General features: G+C 41.1%; 1 protein-coding gene across 2 annotated transcripts in view; it reads right to left on the bottom strand.

Moving 5' to 3' along the window:
• The window catches only part of LOC137616603 (methionine--tRNA ligase, cytoplasmic-like), a 76349-nt gene that overhangs the window by 15056 nt on the left and 36245 nt on the right, over positions 1–25048 (bottom strand). The window contains exons 1-3 of one of the 2 annotated variants that reach the window (XM_068346496.1): positions 21416–21541; positions 21055–21214; positions 9900–10051 (exon numbers count right to left, since the gene is read on the bottom strand). In XM_068346496.1, coding sequence (XP_068202597.1) covers positions 9900–10051; positions 21055–21166 — 264 coding nt within the window. In that variant the 5' untranslated portion in view covers positions 21167–21214; positions 21416–21541. Of the gene's footprint in view, positions 1–9899; positions 10052–21054; positions 21215–21415; positions 21542–25048 lie in introns of those variants that run through there. The other variant, XM_068346497.1, reaches the window with a different exon arrangement.

The raw sequence follows: 25048 nt of genomic DNA, 5'->3' as shown, positions 1-25048 counted from the left end.
CTTTCATGAAAGGAAATCATACATTATTATATTTCTATTAAACCTGGAAAATGTCAAAAAAAATCCTCACATAATTATATCAATTACATATTTATACATTACATACATAAATACACACATAAGGCTTACATATAGTGTACATATACATAAATATACAGAGTATATATATATATATATATATATATATAGATATATATATATATATATGTGGGTGTGTATATATATGAACATATATGCGTGTATATATATATATATATATATATATATATATATATATATATATATATAAAGCTTACATATAACTTTACTGTCTATTGTCAAATAAAACTGCATATTATATTGTTTGGAGTTGAACAATTCATATAGTTTTTATAAATATTTGCAACATATTCCATGTCCCTGGAAATGTATATTTAGACCCTGTAAATACCTGTCTATCCCCTCTTAGTGCTGAGATATGGCCAATTCTATGATTATTGGAGGCCATTTTGATTTTTAATGATTTGAGACCTTAAATGGCAAACTTGAGTGCAAAGAGACAAATAATTCAGATTCAGCACCCCAATATCCTTAGGAGAAAAGGTGTCTGCCAGCTTTTCCTCAAATATGCCTCTAACAACTTAAATACTGTACGACCGTTTTTTTAAAAGCAGGCCGTGGTTATAACTCGCGAATCAATGATTTTGCACAAAATAACAACTGAGAATAGAACAGCCCACAAAATTTAATGCAGCTGCATTGATTACTTTTTATCTGAATTTCATAAGTTAAAAACATAAATATCCATAAAATCAATAATCTGATGGATAATTTTATCAAGATCAAAAATAAAAATCAGTATGGTAAATTAGAAATCCATAATGCTGGTTGCATCTGTGCTGATCATCTAATAAAGAAGCATGCAACATACACTCTTCATTTTGAAAAATTTACGGTATATAAGATTTAACCATAATCCAAATGAAAACCACAAGCAATCATAATCAAAATAATAATCAGGATACCATGTCCAAAGAACTGAAACCATTAAAAAAAATGCTTATGTATTTGAAAAAAAACCCAATGCTCTGCCCACTTCAAAAGAGCATTAATGGTCTTAAAAACCATTAATATTTACGAGAAATTCAAGGACATAAAAGGCATAACCCCATTGCAATATTCTTACAGCATATGATACTTGTCCTTCAATAGAAAATTACAATTTATCATCTTACTTTGTCCTTTCTGCTGATACACTAGGAATTGTGGTCTATATTCATAATAAAGTAACTGACAATGCTATATCTAACATTTTAGAAATATCAACTATTAGGAGTTAAATTACAGCTGAATAATAACAGCACCTTTAATATGAGTAGGAACAATCAACACTTTTACAACTATAATTTGGAAAACTTACCCAAAGAATTCCCAAATATGTAAAAAGATCCCCTCTTGTACACTAATTGTGTTGCTGCCTATACAGAGTTCCAGGTAGTGAATGACCATAACCTCTGTATTTCAAACAACGGTTAAATAAACACATTACCATTCAAAAACTCACAGAACATATTCATCAATAGGTTAACTCTTTGTTCTACCAATATCAATAGGTTTGCATGGAAAGTCCTGGACACCCTTTACAGAGTATAGTAGAAACTATTTCCTTGTTTTGATAACCACATGATAACATACACCAACTCCTATTCAATGATCCTCATCAGTTGTGCCCTGCCTGCAGAGGGCATTCCTGTAACCAGGCCACACCATGCAACGAGTGTTGTGAAGGGGTCATCAATACTTTCCTATGACGCCTCTGCAGTAACCACCTCCACTAGCCACTCCTTGGAAGGAGGATTTTGCACTCACCAGGAGGGCCCCAACATAATCAATATGCCATCCATCTGTAAATCAGAAAACTTCCCCACTGGGGTGGAGGTCACCTCCGTTCCCGGCTCACTAAGGGAAACGGGAAGGTCTTCCCCGAAAATTAAAGGGCTACCACTCTTGTCCCACCAGCCTCCAGAGGAGACCAATGGCAAAGGGTCAGAAGGCAACATATCAGGGGTCACAGGTAAAAGTCGGGATTTTTTCAAACTTCGAGGATGATCCCTAAGGCGAAGAATTCCGTTTAGACTTCTTCCTCCTACTGCCATACGCTACCGACTAGGAGGATGACCACTCACAACACTCAGTACAAGGAAAGGCCTGACTACAGGAGTGTCCTCTGAGGATACGTCTCCTTGGAGCTCATAAAGGTGCCAAATTTATTGTCCGACACCCCTAGACATTTCCGCATCTCTGCAAGCATCCCCACTCAAGATATAAAGTTGCTAATATGCTAAAAAAGAATTAGAAAGATTGCCAAATATTCCAGCCAGCGAGAACATCTGTCCTCGCTGACGGCTGCTATCAAAGTCACTACTCAATACACAAGCAGGGGGCGGGGCTTCACCGCTCCAAGTTGGTAACTACTGACTATTTATTCACACCTCGTTATAAAATTTTAACAGCCGTGTATTCCAGTTTCACTGTTACCTTCTATGTAAGGATAAACGTTTATATTTAAACCAAAACAAACATCCTCTCTTCACCAAGTGCCCTAAGTTGAAATTGGCTCAACTTAGTCAGGCAGGTGAGTAGCTCTTTCTCCCCAACCTGTTGTTAACTACCAAAACTATTTAATGAACAAAAGGCTTGCATTTGCGTAAGAACAATATACACTTCAAATGCTAACCAAGTGGACTGCTCACTTAATGACAACTTCAATCAATGATGGAGTTGTAAAAATTTGATCATTTAACAAGGAGCCCTGTAATGACATGCTTTACAACCCAATAGAGAATAATTACCACACAAAAAAATGGAGTTTTCACTAGATGACAGCCAAAGAAAAATGTTATTTTCATTAGTAAAATAAATTTTTGAATATACTTACCCGATAATCATGTAGCTGTCAACTCCGTTGCCCGACAGAATTCTACGGAAGGGATACGCCAGCGATCGCTATACAAGAGGGGGGTGTACTCACAAGCGCCACCTGTGGCCAGGTACTGCAGTACTTCTTGTTGACACCACCTCAATTTTTCCTCGGTCCACTGGTTCTATGGGGAGGAAGGGTGGGTCAATTAAATCATGATTATCGGGTAAGTATATTCAAAAATTTATTTTACTAATGAAAATAACATTTTTCAATATTAATCTTACCCGATAATCATGTAGCTGATTCACACCCAGGGAGGTGGGTGAAAACCAGTGTACATGTATATCAAGAAGCTAAGTATCCCGTATTTCATATTATCAGTTATTCAAAATAACAATGAAATTATAAGTACCTGGTAAGGAAGTCGACTTGAGCCATTACTCTGCCTTAAATAAGTTCGTCTTCCTTACTGAGCGCAGCGTTCCTCTTAGGAGGCTGAACAACTCTAAGGTGCTGAAGTATCAAGGGCTGCAACCCATACTAAAGGACCTCATCACAACCTTTAACCTCGGCGCTTCTCAAGAAAGAATTGACCACCCGCCAAATCAACAAGGATGTGGAAGGCTTCTTAGCCGACCGTACAACCCATAAAAAGTATTCAAGAGAAAGGTTAAAAGGTTATGGGATTATGGGAATGTAGTGGCTGAGCCCCCGCCTACTACTGCATTCGTTGCTACGAATGGTCCCAGGGTGTAGCAGTACTCGTAAAGAGACTGGACATCTTTGAGATAGAATGATGCGAACACTGACTTGCTTCTCCAATAGGTTGCATCCATAACACTCTGCAGAGAACGGTTCTGTTTGAAGGCCACTGAAGTAGCCACAGCTCTCACTTCATGTGTCCTTACCTTCAGCAAAGCAAGGTCTTCTTCCTTCAGATGAGAATGTGCTTCCCTAATCAGAAGCCTGAATAGTAAGAAACTGAGTTCTTAGACCTTGGAAAAGAAGGCTTCTTGATAGCACACCATAAGGCTTCTGATTGTCCTCGTAAAGGTTAAGACCTTTTTAGATAGTACCTAAGAGCTCTAACTGGGCAAAGTACTCTCTCCAGTTCATTCCCCACCAAGTTGGACAGGCTTGGGATCTCGAACGACTTAGGCCAAGGACGTGAAGGAAGCTCGTTTAGCAAAAACCGAGCTGCAAGGAACATGTAGCCGTTTCAGATGTGAAAACTATGATCCTGCTGAAGGCGTGGATCTCACTTACTCTTTTAGCTGTTGTCAAGCACACGAGGAAAAGAGTTTTTAATGTGAGGTCCTAAAAAGAGGCTGATTGGAGAGGTTCAAATCTTGATGACATAAGGAACCTTAGGACCACGTCTAGATTCCAGTCTGGAGTGGACAACCGACGTTCCTTTGAGGTCTCAAAAGACCTAGGGAGGTCCTGTAGATCTTTGTTGGTGGAAAGATCCAAGCCTCTGTGGCGGAAAACCGCTGCCAACATACTTCTGTAACCCTTGATCGTAGGAGCTGAAAGGGATCTTACTTTCCTTAGATGTAACAGGAAGTCAGCAATCTGGGTTACAGTGGTACTGGTTGAGGAAACTGCATTGGTCTTGTACCAGCTTCGGAAGACTTCCCCTTGAGACTGATAGACTCTGAGAGTGGATGTTCTCCTTGCTCTGGCAATCGCTCTGGCTGCCTCCTTCGAAAAGCCCCTAGCTCTTGAGAGTCTTTCGAAAGTCTGAAGGCAGTCAGACGAAGAGCGTGGAGGTTTGGGTGTACCTTCTTTACGTGAGGTTGACGTAGAAGGTTCACTCCTAGAGGAAGAGTCCTGGGAATGTCGACCAGCCATTGCAGTACCTCTATGAACCATTCTCTCGCGGGCCAGAGCGGAGCCAACCAACGTCAGCCGTGTCCCTTTGCGAGAGGAGAACTTCTGAAGTACCCTGTTGACAATCTTGAACGGCGGGAATGCATACAGGTCGAGATGGGACCAATCCAGCAGAAAAGCATCCATGTGAACTGCTGCTGGGTCTGGAATCGGAGAACAATACAACAGGAGTCTCTAGGTTATCGAGGTAGCGAACAGATCTATGGTTGGCTGACCCCACAGGGCCCAAAGTCTGCTGCAAACATTCTTGTGAAGGGTCCACTCTGTGGGGATGACCTGACCCTTCCGGCTGAGGCGATCTGCCATGACATTCATACCGCCCTGAATGAACCTCGTTACCAGCGTGAGCTTTCGATCTTTTGACCAGATGAGGAGGTCCCTTGCGATCTAGAACAACTTCCACGAAAGAGTCCCTCCCTGCTTGGAGATGTAAGCCAGGGCTGTGGTGTTGTCAGAGTCCACCTCCACCACCTTGTTAAGCTGGAGGGACTTGAAGTTTATCAAGGCCAGAAGAACCGCCAACAACTCCTTGCAATTGATGTGAAGTGTCCTTTGCTCCTGATTCCATGTTCCCGAGCATTCCTGTCCGTCCAAAGTCGCACCCCAGCCCGTGTCTGATGCGTCCGAGAGGAGACGGCGGTCGGGTTTCTGAACAGCCAAAGGTAGACTTCCTTGAGAAGAAAGCTGTTCTTACACCATGCGAGAGTAGACCTCCTCTCTTCGGAAACAGGAACTGAGACCGTCTCTAGCGTCATGTCCTTTATCCAGTGAGCAGCTAGATGATACTGAAGGGGGCGGAGGTGGAGTCTCCCTAACACGATGAACAGGGCCAGCGATGAAAGTGTCCCTGTTAGACTCATCCACTACCTGACTGAGCATCGGTTCCTTCTCAGCATGCTCTGGATGCATTCTAGGGCTTGGAAGATCCTTGGGGCCGACGGAAAAGCCCGAAAAGCTCGACTCTGAAGATCCATACCCAGGTAGACAATGGTCTGGGATGGGACGAGCTGGGACTCCTCAAAATTGACCAGGAGGCCCAGTTCCTTGGTCAGATCCATAGTCCATCTGAGAATCTCCAGACAGCGACGACTTGTGGGAGCTCTTAAAAGCCAGTCGTCTGACGGAGCCGGACACAAGATCATGGTACTGCTGCACAGTCTGTGAACTGTCAACCATGGGGAAGCAAGGAAGTACAGTGACAACCCGAAGCTGTCTAGACTGTCTGGGTCGTACAGACAACTCCTTATCGGGTTGCTGAGGTTGCCGCACTGCGTCACAACAATTCACTTCTGCTGGTTGTTGAACGTCTTCCCAGTGACACACTGACTCCGTAAACAAAAAATCCTCTAACAAGGACTAAGCTTGGACTGCATGTCTTGCAACACAGCTCAAGGTCTATGGGAGCAGGTGTGGTAACAGATGGGGTTAGCGACTGAAGTGGAACCATTACCTTCCCTGGAAGCATGTTATGCTTAAATAAAAGTCCATAGGAGGCTACGCAGCTAAAGGCTCCTCTCCAAATGACAGAGTCCTCAAGGGAATATCAGAAGGAGGGAGAAAAGCACTTTCTCATCTACAGGGACCATATCCGAGAAAAGCTAAGTTCTCTCAGTGAGGGTTTCACTGGTGCAAAAGCAGCAGACTAGAAGGCAACGTTATGAAACTGCTTGACAGTCTAGTGAGTTGGCAACAACCAAAGATGTGTGACTGAGAAGCATGCGGTAAGGTATGCAGAGCATGCTGTATGCAGAGCATGCTGTATGTAGAGCATGCTGTAAGGTAAGCAGAGCATGTTGCATGGCGTGTAACATTTCTCAGAAATTCCATGACCAGTGCTGGATTGAGTAATATCGCATTACTGTCCATTGAAAGTGCACGTGCCGAGGGAATTGATTTAGACTGTTTTGTTGATGAATTTGATAGCCGGCATGATAATCGTAGAATTAAGCTGCACTAAATATACGTACTATAATCTACTACACCTCAGGAAAGGGAAACTCGCCCTGTTGGCAACACTGCATTACTTCATGCATGCTTGCATGGGGTTTTAATATCAACATAATATTTACATTATATTCATAACTCATGATTCCTTTTTGTTTTGAAGATATTTTTGCCATATATTTGCGATTTTGTTAAAAATATATTGCAAGGAATACATATATATTTTTTTTTTTTTTTTTTTTTTTTTTTTAAGTAATACGAATAACCTCCATTATCATAATGTTTGTGTAGGCATACATGTATATGTTTTGCAAATGCAAGTTATGAAAGTAATGAGGTGTTATTATTGTCATTTGTTATTTCAAAGTTGAATGGGAAGAGGCTCAAGCTGAGGAGAAAGTGGCAGATGCATGCGTTGAGGTGGCTGACTCATAGCATGAGGTTCCTGCCTCAAGAGTTGCGCTTGCCTCAAGGGTTGAGGTGGCTGCGCAGAGAGAGGCTCTTGACTCACGAGTTGAGGTTCTTGAGGTGTGAGCTGCGAGAGTTGAGGTGGCGGCTGCGCAGAACGCGACTCCTGTCTCACGAGTTGAGGTTCTTGAGGAGCTTGCCTCGAGAGTTGAGGTTGTAGCTGCGAGAGCTGAGGTGGCTGCCTCAAGGATGGTAGAGGTTGTCGTACCTCAAGAGGTTGCTGCCTCGAGGATGGTCTTACTGCAAGAAACTCTTGCCTCGAGGATGGTCTTACTGCAAGAAACTCTTGCCTCAAAGGAAGAGGAGGTTGTAAGGCATAAGACTCCTGTCCCCATTGTTGAGGAGGTTGTAGCGTGGTAAGAGATTCCTGCCTCAAGGAAGGTGGAGGTTGCTGCACAACGCTGGTAACTGGCAACTCCCAACGCGGCAGCTCACGCATGGAGGTAGCCTGAGGAACCTCAACCTCATACGTCTGGCAGATTGTACTGCGCAGAGGAGGAGGAGCGTTCGCAGGAGGAGGTGTATTAACCTCCTCTGCCTGAAACTCCTGCATCAACACCGCAAGCTGAGACTGCATTGACTGCAGCAAAGACCACTAGAGTTTAAGAAAGACAACAACAAACGGAGCTACTGTCCGTTGAGACTGAGGGTCTAAAACAGCTGGTGCGGCAACAGACGGAGCTACTGCCTGTTGCGATACCACCTTGCCTCTCTGGGAGGTGTGCAGTTGTCGTACTGCAGCAAGTCCGAACTGACCCAGGGCTAATGGCTACACCTAGGAGTTGGACTTGTGCGGAAGGGACCGACTTGCACTTAAAAGCTGCAAGATTGGTCCATGGTTTCTGCGAGAAACCTCTACCGCAGACGAGGAAAGAAAGGGCTCTCTCGTCTTTGTGTGGGTGGGGTGATCACGTCGGCAACGTGTGTAGATACACCCGAAACCACGGAGGGAAAACGTCTGTTCGTCGATCAAGGCCTGCTGAACCCATAAGTCCTTCGACATTACTTCTCCCCTGGGCTTGGGAGCTTGTAAGAGGTCCCAGACTAGGCGAACAACTGGCACGAACAGACGAACCCTCGAACGCAACACTGTAACACTTTGCGCTTATCACTTATCACTTTTGATTTTCTGTTTGCACTTATTTCACTGAACTCGAAACTTTAAGTGGTTTGTACCTGAAACACGCAATTCTATCCTTCCTTAAAAGTTAATAATTGCGAAAACAGAATTACAATGTAACAGAAAAATCTAATGAAAGATAAATAATTCAGTGGCTGGAAAGAGACTAAACACTAGATCAAATAAACTACGTTTAAAATCTCTCACCGCATAAAGCTTGAGAACAAGAATAAAACTCTAGAAACGTTTACCTTCTTCCCCTAAAGAGACTAGGGAGAAGAGCAAAAACGATAACAACGTTACTCGCTTGAACGAAACGTTTATCCTCCTCTCTCTCCCTCCGTCTCTATCTCTCTCTCTCTCTCTCTCTTGACTTAGAACCTGAGAGAAGAGCCCAATCATATATATCGTTAAAACATATTATTGTTAAAGGAAAAAAACTGAAAGATTTCCCAAATAAAAAGTTCCTTTATTAGAATTAAAACCATTAAGCTAAGAAAGAATGAACAAAACGCTAGAAACGGTTTACTCTTACTGCAACGTGACACCGTGAAAATTCTCTCTCTATCGTAACGATAGAGCGCAAGTTGAACGTTCTGAACGTCAACAACTGCAGAGACAAAACAAAACGTTAGTTCAACTTTGAAAACAGTACGAGACTATCAAAGAAATTCTTTCAAAAACATTAAAATAGCATAATATGTTAACAGGTAAAACCGAAATGACGGGCTCAATGTTAATTAACTTCGTTACAAGAAAAGACCGCCTACTATTAGGAAAGGTCGAATATAAACAAATATAAAAATTAATTTTAATAAGTTTATAAAAAAGGAAGTTAATCGAAGAGGCCTATAAAAGGCGGAGAGATATAAAATAAATCTATAACTTTTGTAAAGCAAAATTAAGAAAGAGAGTCTATACTCTCTTAGACACCAACACTTCCGTCTAAGGGAAGGGTCGGCCATTTAAAAGTGAAAGAGAGTTCATACTCTCTTCGTCACCATAATTAATCAAATTAATTCCAAAAGCTAGCTAAGCTAATAATAAAACTTCCTGAATAGCGAAAGCTAAAATCTAGAGCAAATACATCACCAAATCGTGAGCAAAAACTCCAGAATCAACAGCGTATCCATGTAGGTCTAGCCGGAGGCACGACAGAGGAAAAATTGAGGTGGTGTCAACAAGAAGTACTGCAGTACCTGGCCACAGGTGGCGCTTGTGAGTACACCCCCCTCTTGTATAGCGATCGGTGGCGTATCCCTTCCATAGAATTCTGTCGGGCAACGGAGTTGACAGCTACATGATTATCGGGTAAGATTAATATTGAAAAAGTGAAGGGTTACAGAAGGTGAATTGGCAGTACCTTCAACAGCTGTTCCCTGTTGGAGCCATTGGGCTTATGGCCTCATGCTATTCTAACTAAAAATGTAGCTTAGCTAATAATAGTAATACTGTAATATAAAAGATGATAGTTTGCTTTTTTTTAAGAACAAAACTGCCACGTATTTCTCACCAAAATAGCAGGAAAAGTATTTCTAAATCTTGTACAGTTTGTGTAAGCACCATACAAACCTTAAGCTCAGTGGCTTCCCACTGTAGCAGTTCCTCAATGTCATTACTGCCGAGATTGGATGCTTGTAGTAAATAAAGGACTGCACTGTTAGCATGAAGATGAGCAACAGTATTCCCTTCGGTTACTTCTAAAATCACTGGAGCTGCAAGTGCTGGAATAAGAAAGTACAGCAAGTAATCTAATGAGCATATCAAAATCTTTATATATGTAACAATATTCAATAACACAAAATAGCAAATCTTATGATTTTGTATTTTTCATAGATATACAAACCTGAGTCCTTTTAATTAGGAGTATTTTCTGGCATTAGATGGAGCAGTTGTTGAGTCACTAATAGGACCAAGGTGGTTGAGTTACAACATGGATGAAAAGGACAAATTCACCCACCAGCCTGAATCAGTTCAGCCACTTTTGACCTGCCTCAGGACTAGGAGGGGAGATTAATTGGGGAGGGGTAGGTATTATTTTGAAATTTTCTTTGTTCCTACACTAATAAAGACCTTTCATTCTTTAATTAAGCAAACTTACTCCTTAGTGGGAGGCAGTCCTTAATGAGCAAGACTGGATAGACCTATTCCCTTTGGAATAAAAAATTCTACCTGGTCCCATACTGAGAGTAAAAGAGATGACTCTCATAACCTCCTAATCAACTAGTTATAGGGATGTAGTAACTGTTATGGCCTGGGCTGGAACTAGTTAGAAGGAACTTTGTACTAGGTCACAGAAGATCCTTGTTCACTGCATCGTAAGTATCCTACCCTTCCTCATATGAAGCAATGGATTTGATAGACACTTGTCCATTTTCTTCCTTGTTGTAAGATGATTGGGGAAAATTGCTTCAAACAGACTGCCTGTTGGAATTTATACTCATGAATGAAAGAATGAGTGATTGCCAATTATCTGGTCACACAACATCAATGGTCATTGATGTCGATTATATTAAGATAAATGGGATTGAAAAATCCTGTTTTTTATGCATCCAGAAGTCCTGGCAAACAAAAGCTCCACTGTTTTGACTGTGCTTCATTACTATTACTTGGTTTTGGTAATAGTAACTTTTCTTTATTACAATGACTCGTTAAAACAACAAAATTTAAAAAAGTTAATTTAAATGTCAAGACAATTACACATATTTTAAGGTGTTTCAAACTGATTGATGATGATATCTAGCACAAAGCCATAGCTTTTCAGTTATGGCAATTAACCCACCTTAACTCTAAAACTATTTTTTTCTGCCAGAAATCATTATGAAAAATGTTCAAAACACCACAAAAAAACATTAAAAACCAGTCTTATTTTCTACAATTTGTTCATTTTGCCATTCTATAATTTCACCAAAATATGGAATGATAATTCCCGTTTATGTAAACGGAAGACCTGGTCCATCGATCTGTAAAGGCTCCTCCGCAACTACTTTTATAGCAGCTGCCGACAATAGGATATGTACTTCAATTTAGTGCATTTGAAGGGATCTATTAGATAATGTGAATTCCAATGCCCTAATATTGTAGATACTACAATCAAACCAATTTATCAAAATTGTTCAAATTACCTGAAAACATGGTATTATCATATAAATACACAGGACAAAATTTACAAATGAAAAAAAAAATGGGGTATATATTGAAAAACATGTGTTTTCTTTGAAAATGTTATTTTCATTAGTAAAATAAATTTTTGAATATACTTACCCGATGATCATGTAGCTGTCAACTCCGTTGCCCGACAGAAATCTACGGTCGGGATACGCCAGCGATCGCTATCCAGGTGGGGGTGTACTCAACAGCGCCATCTGTGAGCAGGTACTCAAGTACTTCTTGTCAACAAGAACTCAATTTTCTCCTCGGTCCACTGGTTCTCTATGGGGAGGAAGGGCGGGTTCTTTAATTCATGATCATCGGGTAAGTATATTCAAAAATTTATTTTACTAATGAAAATAACATTTTTCAATATTAATCTTACCCGATGATCATGTAGCTGATTCACACCCAGGGTGGTGGGTGGAGACCAGCATACATGTTAAAAAAGAAGCTAAGTATCCCGTATTTCATTTTATTAGTTATTCAAAATAACAAACATAAAATAAATAAGTACCTGGTAAGGAAGTCGACTTGAACCATTACTCTGCCTTTATTAAGTACGTCTTCCTTACTGAGCCTAGCGGTCCTCTTAGGATGCTGAACGACTCTTAGGTGCTGAAGTATAAAGGGCTGCAACCCATACTAAAGGACCTCATCACAACCTCTAACCTAGGCGCTTCTCAAGAAAGAATTGACCACCCGCCAAATCAACCAGGATGCGGAAGGCTTCTTAGCCGACCGTACAACCCAAAGAACAACAATAAAAAGTATTCAAGAGAAAGGTTAAAAAGGTTATGGGATTATGGGAATGTAGTGGCTGAGCCCTCACCTACTACTGCACTCGCTGCTACGAATGGTCCCAGGGTGTAGCAGTTCTCGTAAAGAGACTGGACATCTTTGAGATAGAATGATGCGAACACTGACTTGCTTCTCCAATAGGTTGCATCCATAACACTCTGCAGAGAACGGTTCTGTTTGAAGGCCACTGAAGTAGCCACAGCTCTCACTTCATGTGTCCTTACCTTCAGCAAAGCAAGGTCTTCTTCCTTCAGATGAGAATGTGCTTCTCTAATCAGAAGCCTGATGTAGTAAGAAACTGCGTTCTTAGACATTGGTAGAGAAGGCTTCTTGATAGCACACCATAAGGCTTCTGATTGTCCTCGTAATGGTTTTGACCTTCTTAGATAGTACCTAAGAGCTCTAACTGGGCAAAGTACTCTCTCCAGTTCGTTCCCCACCAAGTTGGACAGGCTTGGGATCTCGAACGACTTAGGCCAAGGACGGGAAGGAAGCTCGTTTTTAGCCAAAAAACCGAGCTGCAAGGAACATGTAGCCGTTTCAGATGTGAAACCTATGTTCCTGCTGAAGGCGTGGATCTCACTTACTCTTTTAGCTGTTGCTAAGCACACGAGGAAAAGAGTTTTTAATGTGAGGTCCTTAAAAGAGGCTGATTGGAGCGGTTCAAATCTTGATGACATAAGGAACCTTAGGACCACGTCTAGATTCCAGCCTGGAGTGGACAACCGACGTTCCTTTGAGGTCTCAAAAGACCTAAGGAGGTCCTGTAGATCTTTGTTGGTGGAAAGATCCAAGCTTCTGTGGTGGAAAACCGCTGCCAACATACTTCTGTAACCCTTGATCGTAGGAGCTGATAGGGATCTTACGTTCCTTAGATGTAACAGGAAGTCAGCAATCTGGGTTACAGTGGTACTGGTTGAGGAAACTGCATTGGCCTTGCACCAGCTTCGGAAGACTTCCCATTTAGACTGATAGACTCTGAGAGTGGATGTCCTCCTTGCTCTGGCAATCGCTCTGGCTGCCTCCTTCGAAAAGCCTCTAGCTCTTGAGAGTCTTTCGATAGTCTGAAGGCAGTCAGACGAAGAGCGTGGAGGTTTGGGTGTACCTTCTTTACGTGAGGTTGACGCAGAAGGTCCACTCTTAGAGGAAGAGTCCTGGGAACGTCGACCAGCCATTGCAGTACCTCTGTGAACCATTCTCTCGCGGGCCAGAGGGGAGCAACCAACGTCAGCCGTGTCCCTTTGTGAGAGGCGAACTTCTGAAGTACCCTGTTGACAATCTTGAACGGCGGGAATGCATACAGGTCGAGATGGGACCAATCCAGCAGAAAGGCATCCACGTGAACTGCTGCTGGGTCTGGAATCGGAGAACAATACAACGGGAGCCTCTTGGTCATCGAGGTAGCGAACAGATCTATGGTTGGCTGACCCCACAGGGCCCAAAGTCTGCTGCAAACATTCTTGTGAAGGGTCCACTCTGTGGGGATGACCTGACCCTTCCGGCTGAGGCGATCTGCCATGACATTCATATCGCCCTGAATGAACCTCGTTACCAGCGTGAGCTTTCGATCTTTTGACCAAATGAGGAGGTCCCTTGCGATCTCGAACAACTTCCTCGAATGAGTCCCTCCCTGCTTGGAGATGTAAGCCAAGGCTGTGGTGTTGTCGGAGTTCACCTCCACCACCTTGTTTAGCTGGAGGGACTTGAAGTTTATCAAGGCCAGATGAACCGCCAACAACTCCTTGCAATTGATGTGAAGTGTCCTTTGCTCCTGATTCCATGTTCCCGAGCATTCCTGTCCGTCCAGTGTCGCACCCCAGCCCGTGTCTGATGCGTCCGAGAAGAGACGGTGGTCGGGGGTCTGAACAGCCAATGGTAGACCTTCCTTGAGAAGAATGCTGTTCTTCCACCACGTTAGAGTAGACCTCATCTCTTCGGAAACAGGAACTGAGACCGTCTCTAGCGTCATGTCCTTTATCCAGTGAGCAGCTAGATGATACTGAAGGGGGCGGAGGTGGAGTCTCCCTAACTCGATGAACAGGGCCAGCGATGAAAGTGTCCCTGTTAGATTCATCCACTGCCTGACTGAGCATCGGTTCCTTCTCAGCATGCTCTGGATGCATTCTAGGGCTTGGTTGATCCTTGGGGCCGACGGAAAAGCCCGAAAAGCTCGACTCTGAATCTCCATACCCAGGTAGACAATGGTCTGGGATGGGACGAGCTGGGACTTCTCTAAATTGACCAGGAGGCCCAGTTCCTTGGTCAGATCCATAGTCCATCTGAGATTCTCCAGACAGCGACGACTTGTGGGAGCTCTTAAAAGCCAGTCGTCTAAATAGAGGGAGGCTCTGATGTCTGCCAAGTGAAGGAATTTCGCAATATTCCTCATCAGTCTGGTAAACACAAGAGGTGCCGTGCTTAGGCCAAAGCACAGGGCTTGGAACTGGTACACAATCTTTCCAAAGACGAATCTTAGGAAAGGTTGGGAGTCTGGATGGATGGGGACGTGAAAGTATGCGTCTTTCAGGTCTAACGAGACCATCCAGTCCTCCTGCCTGACCGCTGCTAGGACCGACTTCGTCGTCTCCATCGTGAACGTCTGCTTGGTGACAAAAGCATTGAGAGCACTGACGTCCAGCACCGGTCTCCAACCTCCTGTCTTCTTGGCTACCAGGAAGAGACGGTTGTAAAAGCCCGGGGATTGATGATCCCGGACTATGACCACCGCTTCCTTTTGTAGCAAGAGCGACACCTCTTGTTGCAACGCTAGCCTCTTGTCCTTCTCCTTGTAGTTGGGAGAGAGGTTGATGGGAGATGTAGCTAGAGGGGGATTGCGGCAGAACGGAATTCTGTATCCCTCCCTTAGCCACTTCACAGACTGAGCGTCTGCACCCCTGCTCTCCCAAGCTTGCCAGAAGGTCTTGAGTCTGGCTCCTACTGCTGTCTGGAGAGGAAGGCAGTCAAAACTTGCCTTTTGCGGACTTGGAACCCTTCTTGGATTTGCCACGGTGACTGTCTGCACGGGTACCTCCTCTGCTGGAGGTTCTGCCACGAAAGGGCGGGATGAACCTAGAAGCAGGTGTGTCAACTGCTGCAGGGCGGAAGGGTCTAGGCACGGAAGGTAAGGTTTTAGCCTTACGTGCAGAAGAAGCCATCAGATCATGAGTATCCTTCTGGATAAGTGAGGCAGCCATCCCCTTAATCAACTCCTCCGGAAACAGACACTTGGAGAGAGGAGCAAACAACAACTCTGACTTCTGGCAAGGAGTGATACCAGCAGATAAGAAGGAGCAAAGATGTTCTCTCTTCTTAAGGACTCCTGATACATATGAAGCCGCAAGTTCACCAGACCCATCCCGAATTGCCTTGTCCATGCTAGACATGATCAGCATGGCCGAGTCCTTATCTGAAGGGGAAGTCTTCCTGCTTAAGGCTCCCAAACACCAATCGAGGAAGTTGAATATCTCGAAGGCACGAAAGACTCCCTTCAACAGATGATCTAAATCGGAAAAGGACCAGCAGATCTTCGAACGTCTCATAGCCAACCTGCGGGGAGAGTCAACCAGACTTGAGAAGTCGGCCTGGGCAGAGGCAGGAACCCCCAAGCCGGGTTCCTCTCCCGTGGCATACCAGACGCTCGACTTAGAAGCAAGCTTGGGAGGAGGAAAGACAAAAGAGGTCCTTCCCAGTTGCTTCTTGGAATGCAACCAGTCCCCCATAACCCTCAAAGCTCTCCTAGATGATCTGGCGAGAACAAGCTTGGTGAAGGCAGGCGCAGCAGACTGCATGCCCAGAGCAAACTCGGAGGGAGGAGAACGAGGGGTTGCAGACACAAAATGCTCAGGATACAAGTCCCTGAACAAGGCAAGGACTTTGCGAAAGTCTAAGGAGGGTGGCGAAGACTTGTGTCCTTCAATATCAGAGTGAGGTTCATCCAGATGTGCAGCTTCATCATCCGATACATCATCATCCGAAAGTTGAGTTGTGAGTGGCAAAGGCAGAGCAGCAAGCTGAACGGCTGAATCCGGCAGAACGGGTGCATGCGTACCTGCGGATCCAACATCATGCCTCTGCTGGTCGGTCTGCGAGCTGGCAACAACAAAAGCAGAGGGCTGGTGTGTGGGAGGGGCTGCGGTGGGCTGAGGAGCATGCGGTATGGTATGCAGAGCATGCTGTAAGGTATGCGGCTCATGCTGCATGGTATGCGGAGCATGCTGTAAGGTATGCAGAGCATGCTGTAAGGTATGCAGAGCATGCTGTAAGGTATGCAGAGCATGCTGCATGGGCTGAGGAGAATGCCGCATAGTGTTGGAACCCGGCAACTCCTGATGCGGCAGCTCACGCATGTTAGCAGATGGTGCAGCAAGAACATGCGTCTGGCAGGGAGGGCTGCGCATCGGTGGAGGAGCTCTCACAGGTGGAGTGTGGGAGCAGGCAGCCGCAGTATCTGCTGAGCGCACAACCTCTGCGGGTTGTAGGTTAACAGGAGAGGTGTTAACTTTCTCGGCATGATACTCCTGCATGAATGCCGCAAGCTGAGACTGCATAGTCTGCAGCATGGACCACTTAAGGTCTACTGTGGTTGGAGCAACAACAGACGGAGCAGTAGCCTGTTGAGGGACCACTCTACCTCTCTTGGGAGGTGTGCAGTCATCAGATGACTGCGGCGAGTCCGAACTGACCCAGTGGCTACACCTGGGCCGTTGGACTAGCTCGGAAGGGACCTTACGTTTGAGCGGTCGTGAGACCTTGGTCCACCGTTTCCTCCTGGAAACTTCTTCCACAGACGAGGAATGTAAGGGCTCATTCGTCTGTATGTGGATGGGACGATCCTTAACAGATACGTCCGCAACCACTGAGGATACATCCGTGCGCCGATCAAGGCCTGCCGAACCCTTTGGTCCTTCGACATTGCTTCTCCCCTGGGCTTGGGAGCTTGCAAGAGGTCCCGGACTGGGAGGACGACTGGCACGCACAGATGTACCCTCATGCGCAACACTGACACTGACACTATGCACATCACTAGCACTAACACTTCCCACTGCACTCTTCGCTTTCAGCTCTCTGACATCTGCCAAGAGCTGATTACGGTCAATAACCAATGACTCCACCTTCTCACCGAGAGCCTGAATGGCACGCAACATATCAGCCATTGCAGGCTGAGCACTCGTAGCAGGTTCGGGAGTCACCACCACAGGGGAAGGAAAAGGTTGAGGGGCATGGGGAGAGGAAAAATCCACAGAGCGAGAAGAACTCCTCCTATCTCTCTCCTTCTCTAACCTACGTGCATATCTAAGGAATTCGTTAAAATCGAATTCCGAAAGCCCAGCACATTCCCCACATCGATCTTTCAATTGACAGGATTTACCCCTACAATTGGAACATATGGTGTGAGGATCTATAGAGGCCTTCGGAAGACGCCTAGTACAAGTCCTAACACTACACTGCCTGTATTTAGGAACTTGGGACTGGTCAGACATCTTGAATTTAGAAGTAGTCAAGGGGGAATTCCAAAATTAAGCAAAGTTCGTTAACCAATAAATCAAATTAATTCCAAAAGCTTGCTAAGCTAAGGATAAAGCTTCCTGAACAGCGAAGGCTAAACTTTAGAGCAAATACATCACCAAATCGTGAACAAAGACTCCAAAAGCAACAGCGTATCCAAGTAGGTCTTGCCGGCGGCACGACAGAGGAAAAATTGAGTTCTTGTTGACAAGAAGTACTTGAGTACCTGCTCACAGATGGCGCTGTTGAGTACACCCCCACCTGGATAGCGATCGCTGGCGTATCCCGACCGTAGATTTCTGTCGGGCAACGGAGTTGACAGCTACATGATCATCGGGTAAGATTAATATTGAAAAATGACATTTATTTCCCTGGTAAATAAATAGTTAATAAGATATACCCCAATATATCCTAGGGGTTGTTGTGGCCTGATTGGTAACGTCTCTGCCTCGTGATCGCCAGTCGGGGGTTCGAGTCCCGCTCAAACTCATTAGTGTCTGCAACCTTACCATCTTTGTGAGCTAAGGCTGGGGGGTTTGGGGGAGCCTATAGGTCTATCTGCTGAGTCATCAGCAGCCACTGCCTGGCCTTCCCTGGTCCTAGTTTGGGTGGAGAGGAGGCTTGGGCACTGATCATATACTGTACTATACGGTCAGTCTCTAGGGCATTGTCCTGCTTGCTATGGCAATGTCACTGTCCCTTGCCTCTGCCATTCATGAGCGACCTTTAAACCTTTATGGTAATGGGGGCCACCCAGTGGGAACCAAGGGTTTTGGGTGGGGAAAATTTACTGGCGAATCGATAAATAATGGTAATTCTAATCTTTTCTTCAATGTATATTATTTTCTGTGACGCATAATAAATCGAACAAAATATGGGGATCCTCTTCCCCTGAAATGTTTATTTTAAATCTTTTGTTTGTGTTTTGCGAGTGGACGTTTCTGCTCCTGTTTGTGCATGGTTTCTTGTGTGAATGAATTTATACTTCCTGCACACAAGCCATCCTCCTTGTTGCTCCATGACGAGTTTATACTTGCTGCGCACATATGCTATTCTCCTACCATGCCTACCATATGACAAAGTTTACTTTATTTTGGCAGGTATGTATGCTGGAGTGTGATGTCGGCAGTTCTGTGACACACCCTGTTTTCTCTGACAACGCTTCAGTTCCTTTGTAGCTATGTTATGTATCGGATGAGCCTTATGGAGCTCAAAGTAACAAAGTGTAATGGCTATTCTTTTGGCTATTTCGATGCTATGGCCAAGTCTCACAGTAATTCTGGTGTAGCGAATACTGTAATCTTTTAAAAGCTCATAGTGCTATCCCTCAAAGGTTAAAGTGTCCCAAGTGCGGGAAAAAAAAAAAAAAAAAAAAAAAAAAAAAAAAAAAAAGACAGGTGTGATTTACTTCTAGTTTGTCACCTGGGAACTACCAGTCTGTTTCATCCTAGCTGGCAACTGAAGCCGAACAAAGGTTTAAAAGCTTGTAGCTAATTGGCCGTTGGTTCAGGCCTCCTTCCCCCTCCCCCATCAACCGATGACGAAGCAAAACATTGCACTTATTCGCAGTACATGATGTTCATTTTTACTCTATACCTTACTTAGTCTGTGTAATATCTACGTAGTTCTTTGGTCATAAACAGATTAAAGGGTGATGATGTGTGTTACCTTGTAAAATTTATCTATATCTCAAAAAACTATATGAAAAACGAACACTGAAAAAACTTAAACAGCTTTTTTATATGCTGTTTTTTACCAACAAATGTTATGCAAACGAAAATAAAAATAGGTGGATTTTGTAGAAAAAAATCCTCTTGAATGTCATGAACCTAAAAAAAATAATGCAAGGAAGGAAAATAATGGTAAAATATTTGGCTTTGTACCGTAATATCGTTGCAAATTTTGGTGACGTTTTGTCAATACTGCAGGATTCCCGCCCGCACATGATCACCCGCCGTTATAAAAATATTCAGGTACTCATCACGAGGTTATTATTTTTTCCTCCGTGGCTCACTTATTTCGCGTCATATCTACTTGGCTCTTTGGTAATAGATCGATTATGATGAAAGACTATAATTTCCGTGAAAAATTATCCACTTTGTCTAAAATAAATTTTAAAATGAGAGCTGAAGTGAAGCTATCACCTGAGAATCTTTAAACTGTATCACTCACAACAGCCAATCAGCGATGAGCTTTCAAACTGTGGTTCGGTTCCAATTGCCAGCTAGGATGAAACAGACTACAGTATAGTTTAGGTTAGGTGATTTGTACCTTTATACAAATCTCAAAAGTATTAAATAATAACATTTTGTGACCTGCGAAGCTGGGAAGGGGGTCCAGGGGGCTTGCCCCCAGATATGGGTTATGACCTGGAAACTAGTACAGTACGTTAGGTTAGGTGGGTTTGTTAGGTTCTATACCCTTTTACAAATCTCAAAAGTGTTAAATAATCACGTTTTGTCCTGTTTTCGCACACCCAAAATCCTAGGTTCCCACCTGTGTCCTTCAGGAAGGGGAGGGTCCAATGCGGCAGAGCGGTGGGTTTTATTACACAAATGGCGTATTTGGAGTGGAAATAAACGTCAAATACGTTGAAAGCACATCATTTACTATAGTAAAAGTTTTTCCACTCTTAGAAATGTTGTTCTATAAACTTACTGAAAATATACACTGAATACCACTAACTTTTTACATTAGGGACTTTGAGCTATACTATTATTGGAGCATTTGTATATCAGCGGCCAGTTCCTCATGCGTGCATAAAAAAAAGAAGCACCAACTAAGCTAAACTTCCTCCCCCTAACCTAACCTACAAGCCATATCCTTACCTACTTACCTAACGGGTTGCGACCCCCTTAAGCTGCCGTATTCTTGGTCAGCCATCATCATACATACAGGTGGCCACTATCATACATACACCCCCTACGATTTCGCCCCAAATCTTAATAATAATAATGATGATAATAATAAAAAGGAAAAATTGAAAAATTGTTTCAAACTAAATAACTTATATAGTATAATAATATGATTATAATAATATGAGGTACAGAAGATGATGATGATGATGATGATGATGATGATGATGATGATGATGATGATGATGATAATATAATAAAAACGTGAGTTGGTAAGGCCGTCGCGTCGTCCCACATATGTTTAGCCTATAACAAGTGCGTGGCATTTGATTTTTTTTCACGCAGACAAAAAAAACATTTAGGAAAAAAGAAAGTAAAATGTTCCCTGTAATAATAAAAAAAAATATGAATCCTACCTTTTTCTTCAATAAGAGAGACACTGTTCCCGGAAGCGGCTGCAGCAACCAACACTTTCAATCCATCTGGATGCCCTTTCGAGGCCTTTAACTTCATGGTTTTAATTTTCATGAATACCTCTCGCCTCCAATTAATTAACGACTCCTACAACCGCAATTCCTGTAAAGTAATTACTTCTCTATTAGTAATTATTAACCACTAAAACCGGTAAGTTGGTGTGACAGATACGGCCGGAGGAATTAGTTGGGATCAAGATTCGATTTTCTGAGCCGTTTCCATGGGTTAAAATGTCTTCAAGTCCTTATAAAAGTGTATATTCAACTAAAAATATAAATATCAAAATAATTGTTGTCTCTATACCTTGCACGTAAGCGTATTCCTTCCAGGTACTGTATAATATTTGTGGTTTTGCACTATTTTCATGAAGCGATGTTGTGATACTCGAGATACGTGAGGTTAAGACATACCTGTGTCACATCCTTCTCTAATTGGAAATCCCGTTGTTGTTTCTCAGTATAACAATGCTTACCTTAGAATACCAGATCATATGATAGTTTCCAATTATTCAAATGCGTATTTCAACTATCTTTCGAGTTTTTTTTATGGAATTAATCGTTTCAGGAATTTGCTGACGTCCACTAGCATATCAGCTTATCACAGATTTGTTGGCATTTGGTGAACAACGTGGATGTTTTAATGATTATTATAAGTTCGTGTGCTTCCAAAAACAAATCATGAATCAAATAGCTACCATGTGTTTAAAAGTGAATTGCCTTAATAATTAATCAAAACCTATTGATTTTCATGCTCTTGGATAGGGTACAGTATTTATAACATTTTAGAGAAACATTACTTAAATGTTCAGGAATTTCGTGGAGCACACGTGTAGGTTCTACAGATAGTGACTCTTAAACGGCTCCTCTTATTTCTTTCTGTTATGAGTTCTAAAAAGCATCCTTCTCTATAATAATCCTGCCATCAAAATAATAAAGTACTGTAGTTTTTTATCGAATGTATTTTCCTCCCATTTGTATGTTCTCACGATATTGTCTTTTGCAGGAATGTTGTTGAGCTTTATAAGAATAGAATATAATTTGGTGGCCATTTCTAAATTTCCCAAATGGACCTCTATATATATATATATATATATATATATATATATATATATATATATATATATATATATATATATATATATAAATATATATATATATATATATATATATATATATATATATATATATATATATATATATAATGACGAAATCTATCCGAGGTCCTTTGCGGCAATAGGCGTAGGAGGAAATGATGATGATTATATATATATATATATATATATATATATATATATATATATATATATATATATATATATATATATATATATATATACGTATATATATACATATATATATATATATATATATATATATATATATATATATACATATATATATATATATATATATATATATATATATATATATATGTATATATAAACTCATGAAAGATACTACTGGTGAAATCTATCCGAGGTCCTTTGCGGCAATAGGCGTAGGAAGAGATGATGATGATTTTTCATATATATATATATATATATATATATATATATATATATATATATATATATATATATATATATATATATATATATTTATATATATAAATATATATATATATATATATATATATATATATATATATATAAATATATATATATATATATATATATATGTATATATATATATATATATATATATATATATATGTATATATATATATATATACATATATATATATATATATATATATATATATATATATATATATATATATATTTATATATATATATATATATATATATATATATATATATATTTATATATATATATATATATATATATATATATATATATATATATATATATATATATATATATATATATATATATATCAGTAATTACTAGTCCACTGCCGAACAAAGGCTTCAGACATATCCTTTCACTCAATCTTGTTTATGACCTTTCTATGCCAATTACACCAGCAAATTTTCATATTTTGTCAATCCATCATCTTCTCTCTCTTTCCCTGCTTCTTTTGTGATCTCTCTGGGCTAATTCTGTTTTTCTCGGTGCCCATCTCTGATTAGTCATTCTCGTTATATGTCCTGCCCATTGCCCATTTCTTTTCTTTTTGACATGGTTAGAATATCCTTTACTTGAATCCTTTTCTTTTTAGAGAAAGTGTCATTGTAATATTCATATCTTTTTATTTACCTAAAGATCTTCATCTCATGCTTATCCATCTTTTAATTTCGGTCTCATGTCCTGTGGAAACACTTATTGTCTGTCCTACGTATATCTATTAATTCGTGCTTAGCCCTTTTTTGTTGTCTGTACCTTCATTAAATATTATCTTGGTTTTGTTCATAGTCATTTCCAGTCCTACATTCCTGTTTTATATTCAATTCTTCTATCACCTTTTCAATTCCTTCCATGACTCACTACATAGAAGTAAGTCATCTAAAAATTTAAGTTATATAGGTATTCATTAATGCTAATTCCTTCATTTCTCTATATATAAATTCTTAAAAACTTCTTCTAGGTACGCTATAAATAATATAGGAAAGGTGGGGTCTCCTTGTCTAACTCCTTTTCTCAACTGGAATTTTTTCTCACTGAATTTGTGCATCTTAGGACTGGTGTACTACCCATATAGAAATCTTTCACTGTTCTAACATATGTATTGTATATTCCTCGTCGGTTGAAGGTCTTGCATGACTGTCACAGATTCGACAGAATCAGAAGCTTTCTCATAGTCAATAAATGCCGTACGTAGGGGTTTGTCATACTCATTTGATTATTCCATAAGCTGGTTAATCGTATGGATATTATTATTATTATTATTATTATTATTATTATTATTATTATTATTATTATTAGCCAAGCTACAACCCTAGTTGGAAAAGCAAGATGCTATAAGCCCAAGGGCTCCAATAGGGAAAAATAGCCCAGTGAGGAAAGGAAATAAGGAAAAAAATAAATGATGAGAATAAATTAACAATAAATCATTCTAAAATCAGTAACAACGTCAAAACAGATATGTCCTATATAAACTATTAACAATGTCAAAAACAGATATGTCATATATAAACTATAAAACGACTCATGTCAGCCTGGTCAGTTGTTGAATATCAGCTTGTAAAACTTGTCTGCTCTCTTGATTGATTAAAGTCTAGTTTTCTTTCCATTTTGCCAAATATGATCTTTGTTAATATTTCATATATTACTGAGAGTGAATTTATCAGGTGGTAAATTTCCATGTCTTTTGTGTCTCTCTTTCTTGCCAAATAATATGATGATAATTTTTTCCAAGCTGAACGTATGGAGCAGTCTTGCAAACATATGGTGTAAAGTTAAGCGAGATTTACTACTATGAAATATCCCCCTTAACTCGTACGTTGTTATTATTATTATTATTATTATTATTATTATTATTATTATTATTATTATTATCATTATTATTATTATTAGCTAAGCTACAACCCTAGTTGGAAAAGCATGATTCTATAAGCCCAAGGGTTCCGAGAGGGAAAAGTATCCCAGTGAGGAAAGGAAATAATATAATGAATAAACTATATGAGAAGTAATGAACAATTAAAATGAAATATTATAGGAACAGTAACAACATTAAAACAGATCTTTCAGATATAAACTATAAAGATACTTACGTCAGCCTGTTAAAAAAAAAAATAAATAAATAAATATTTGCTGCAAGTTTGAACTTTTGAAGTTCTGCCGATTCAACTACCCGATTAAGAAGCTCATTCCACAACTTGGTCACAGCTGGAATAAAACTTCTAGAATACTGCGTAGTATTGAGCCTCATGATGGAGAAAGTCTGAGTATTAGAATTACCTGCATACATAGTATTACGCACAGGAAGGTACTGTTCGGGAAGATCTGAATGTAAACAACGATCAGAATTATGAAA

This window comes from Palaemon carinicauda, chromosome 22 (assembly GCF_036898095.1).
Source record: "Palaemon carinicauda isolate YSFRI2023 chromosome 22, ASM3689809v2, whole genome shotgun sequence".
Taxonomy (NCBI): domain Eukaryota; kingdom Metazoa; phylum Arthropoda; class Malacostraca; order Decapoda; family Palaemonidae; genus Palaemon; species Palaemon carinicauda.
Note: the sequence above shows the minus strand (reverse complement) of the source record. Positions and strands in the feature narration are given on the sequence as shown.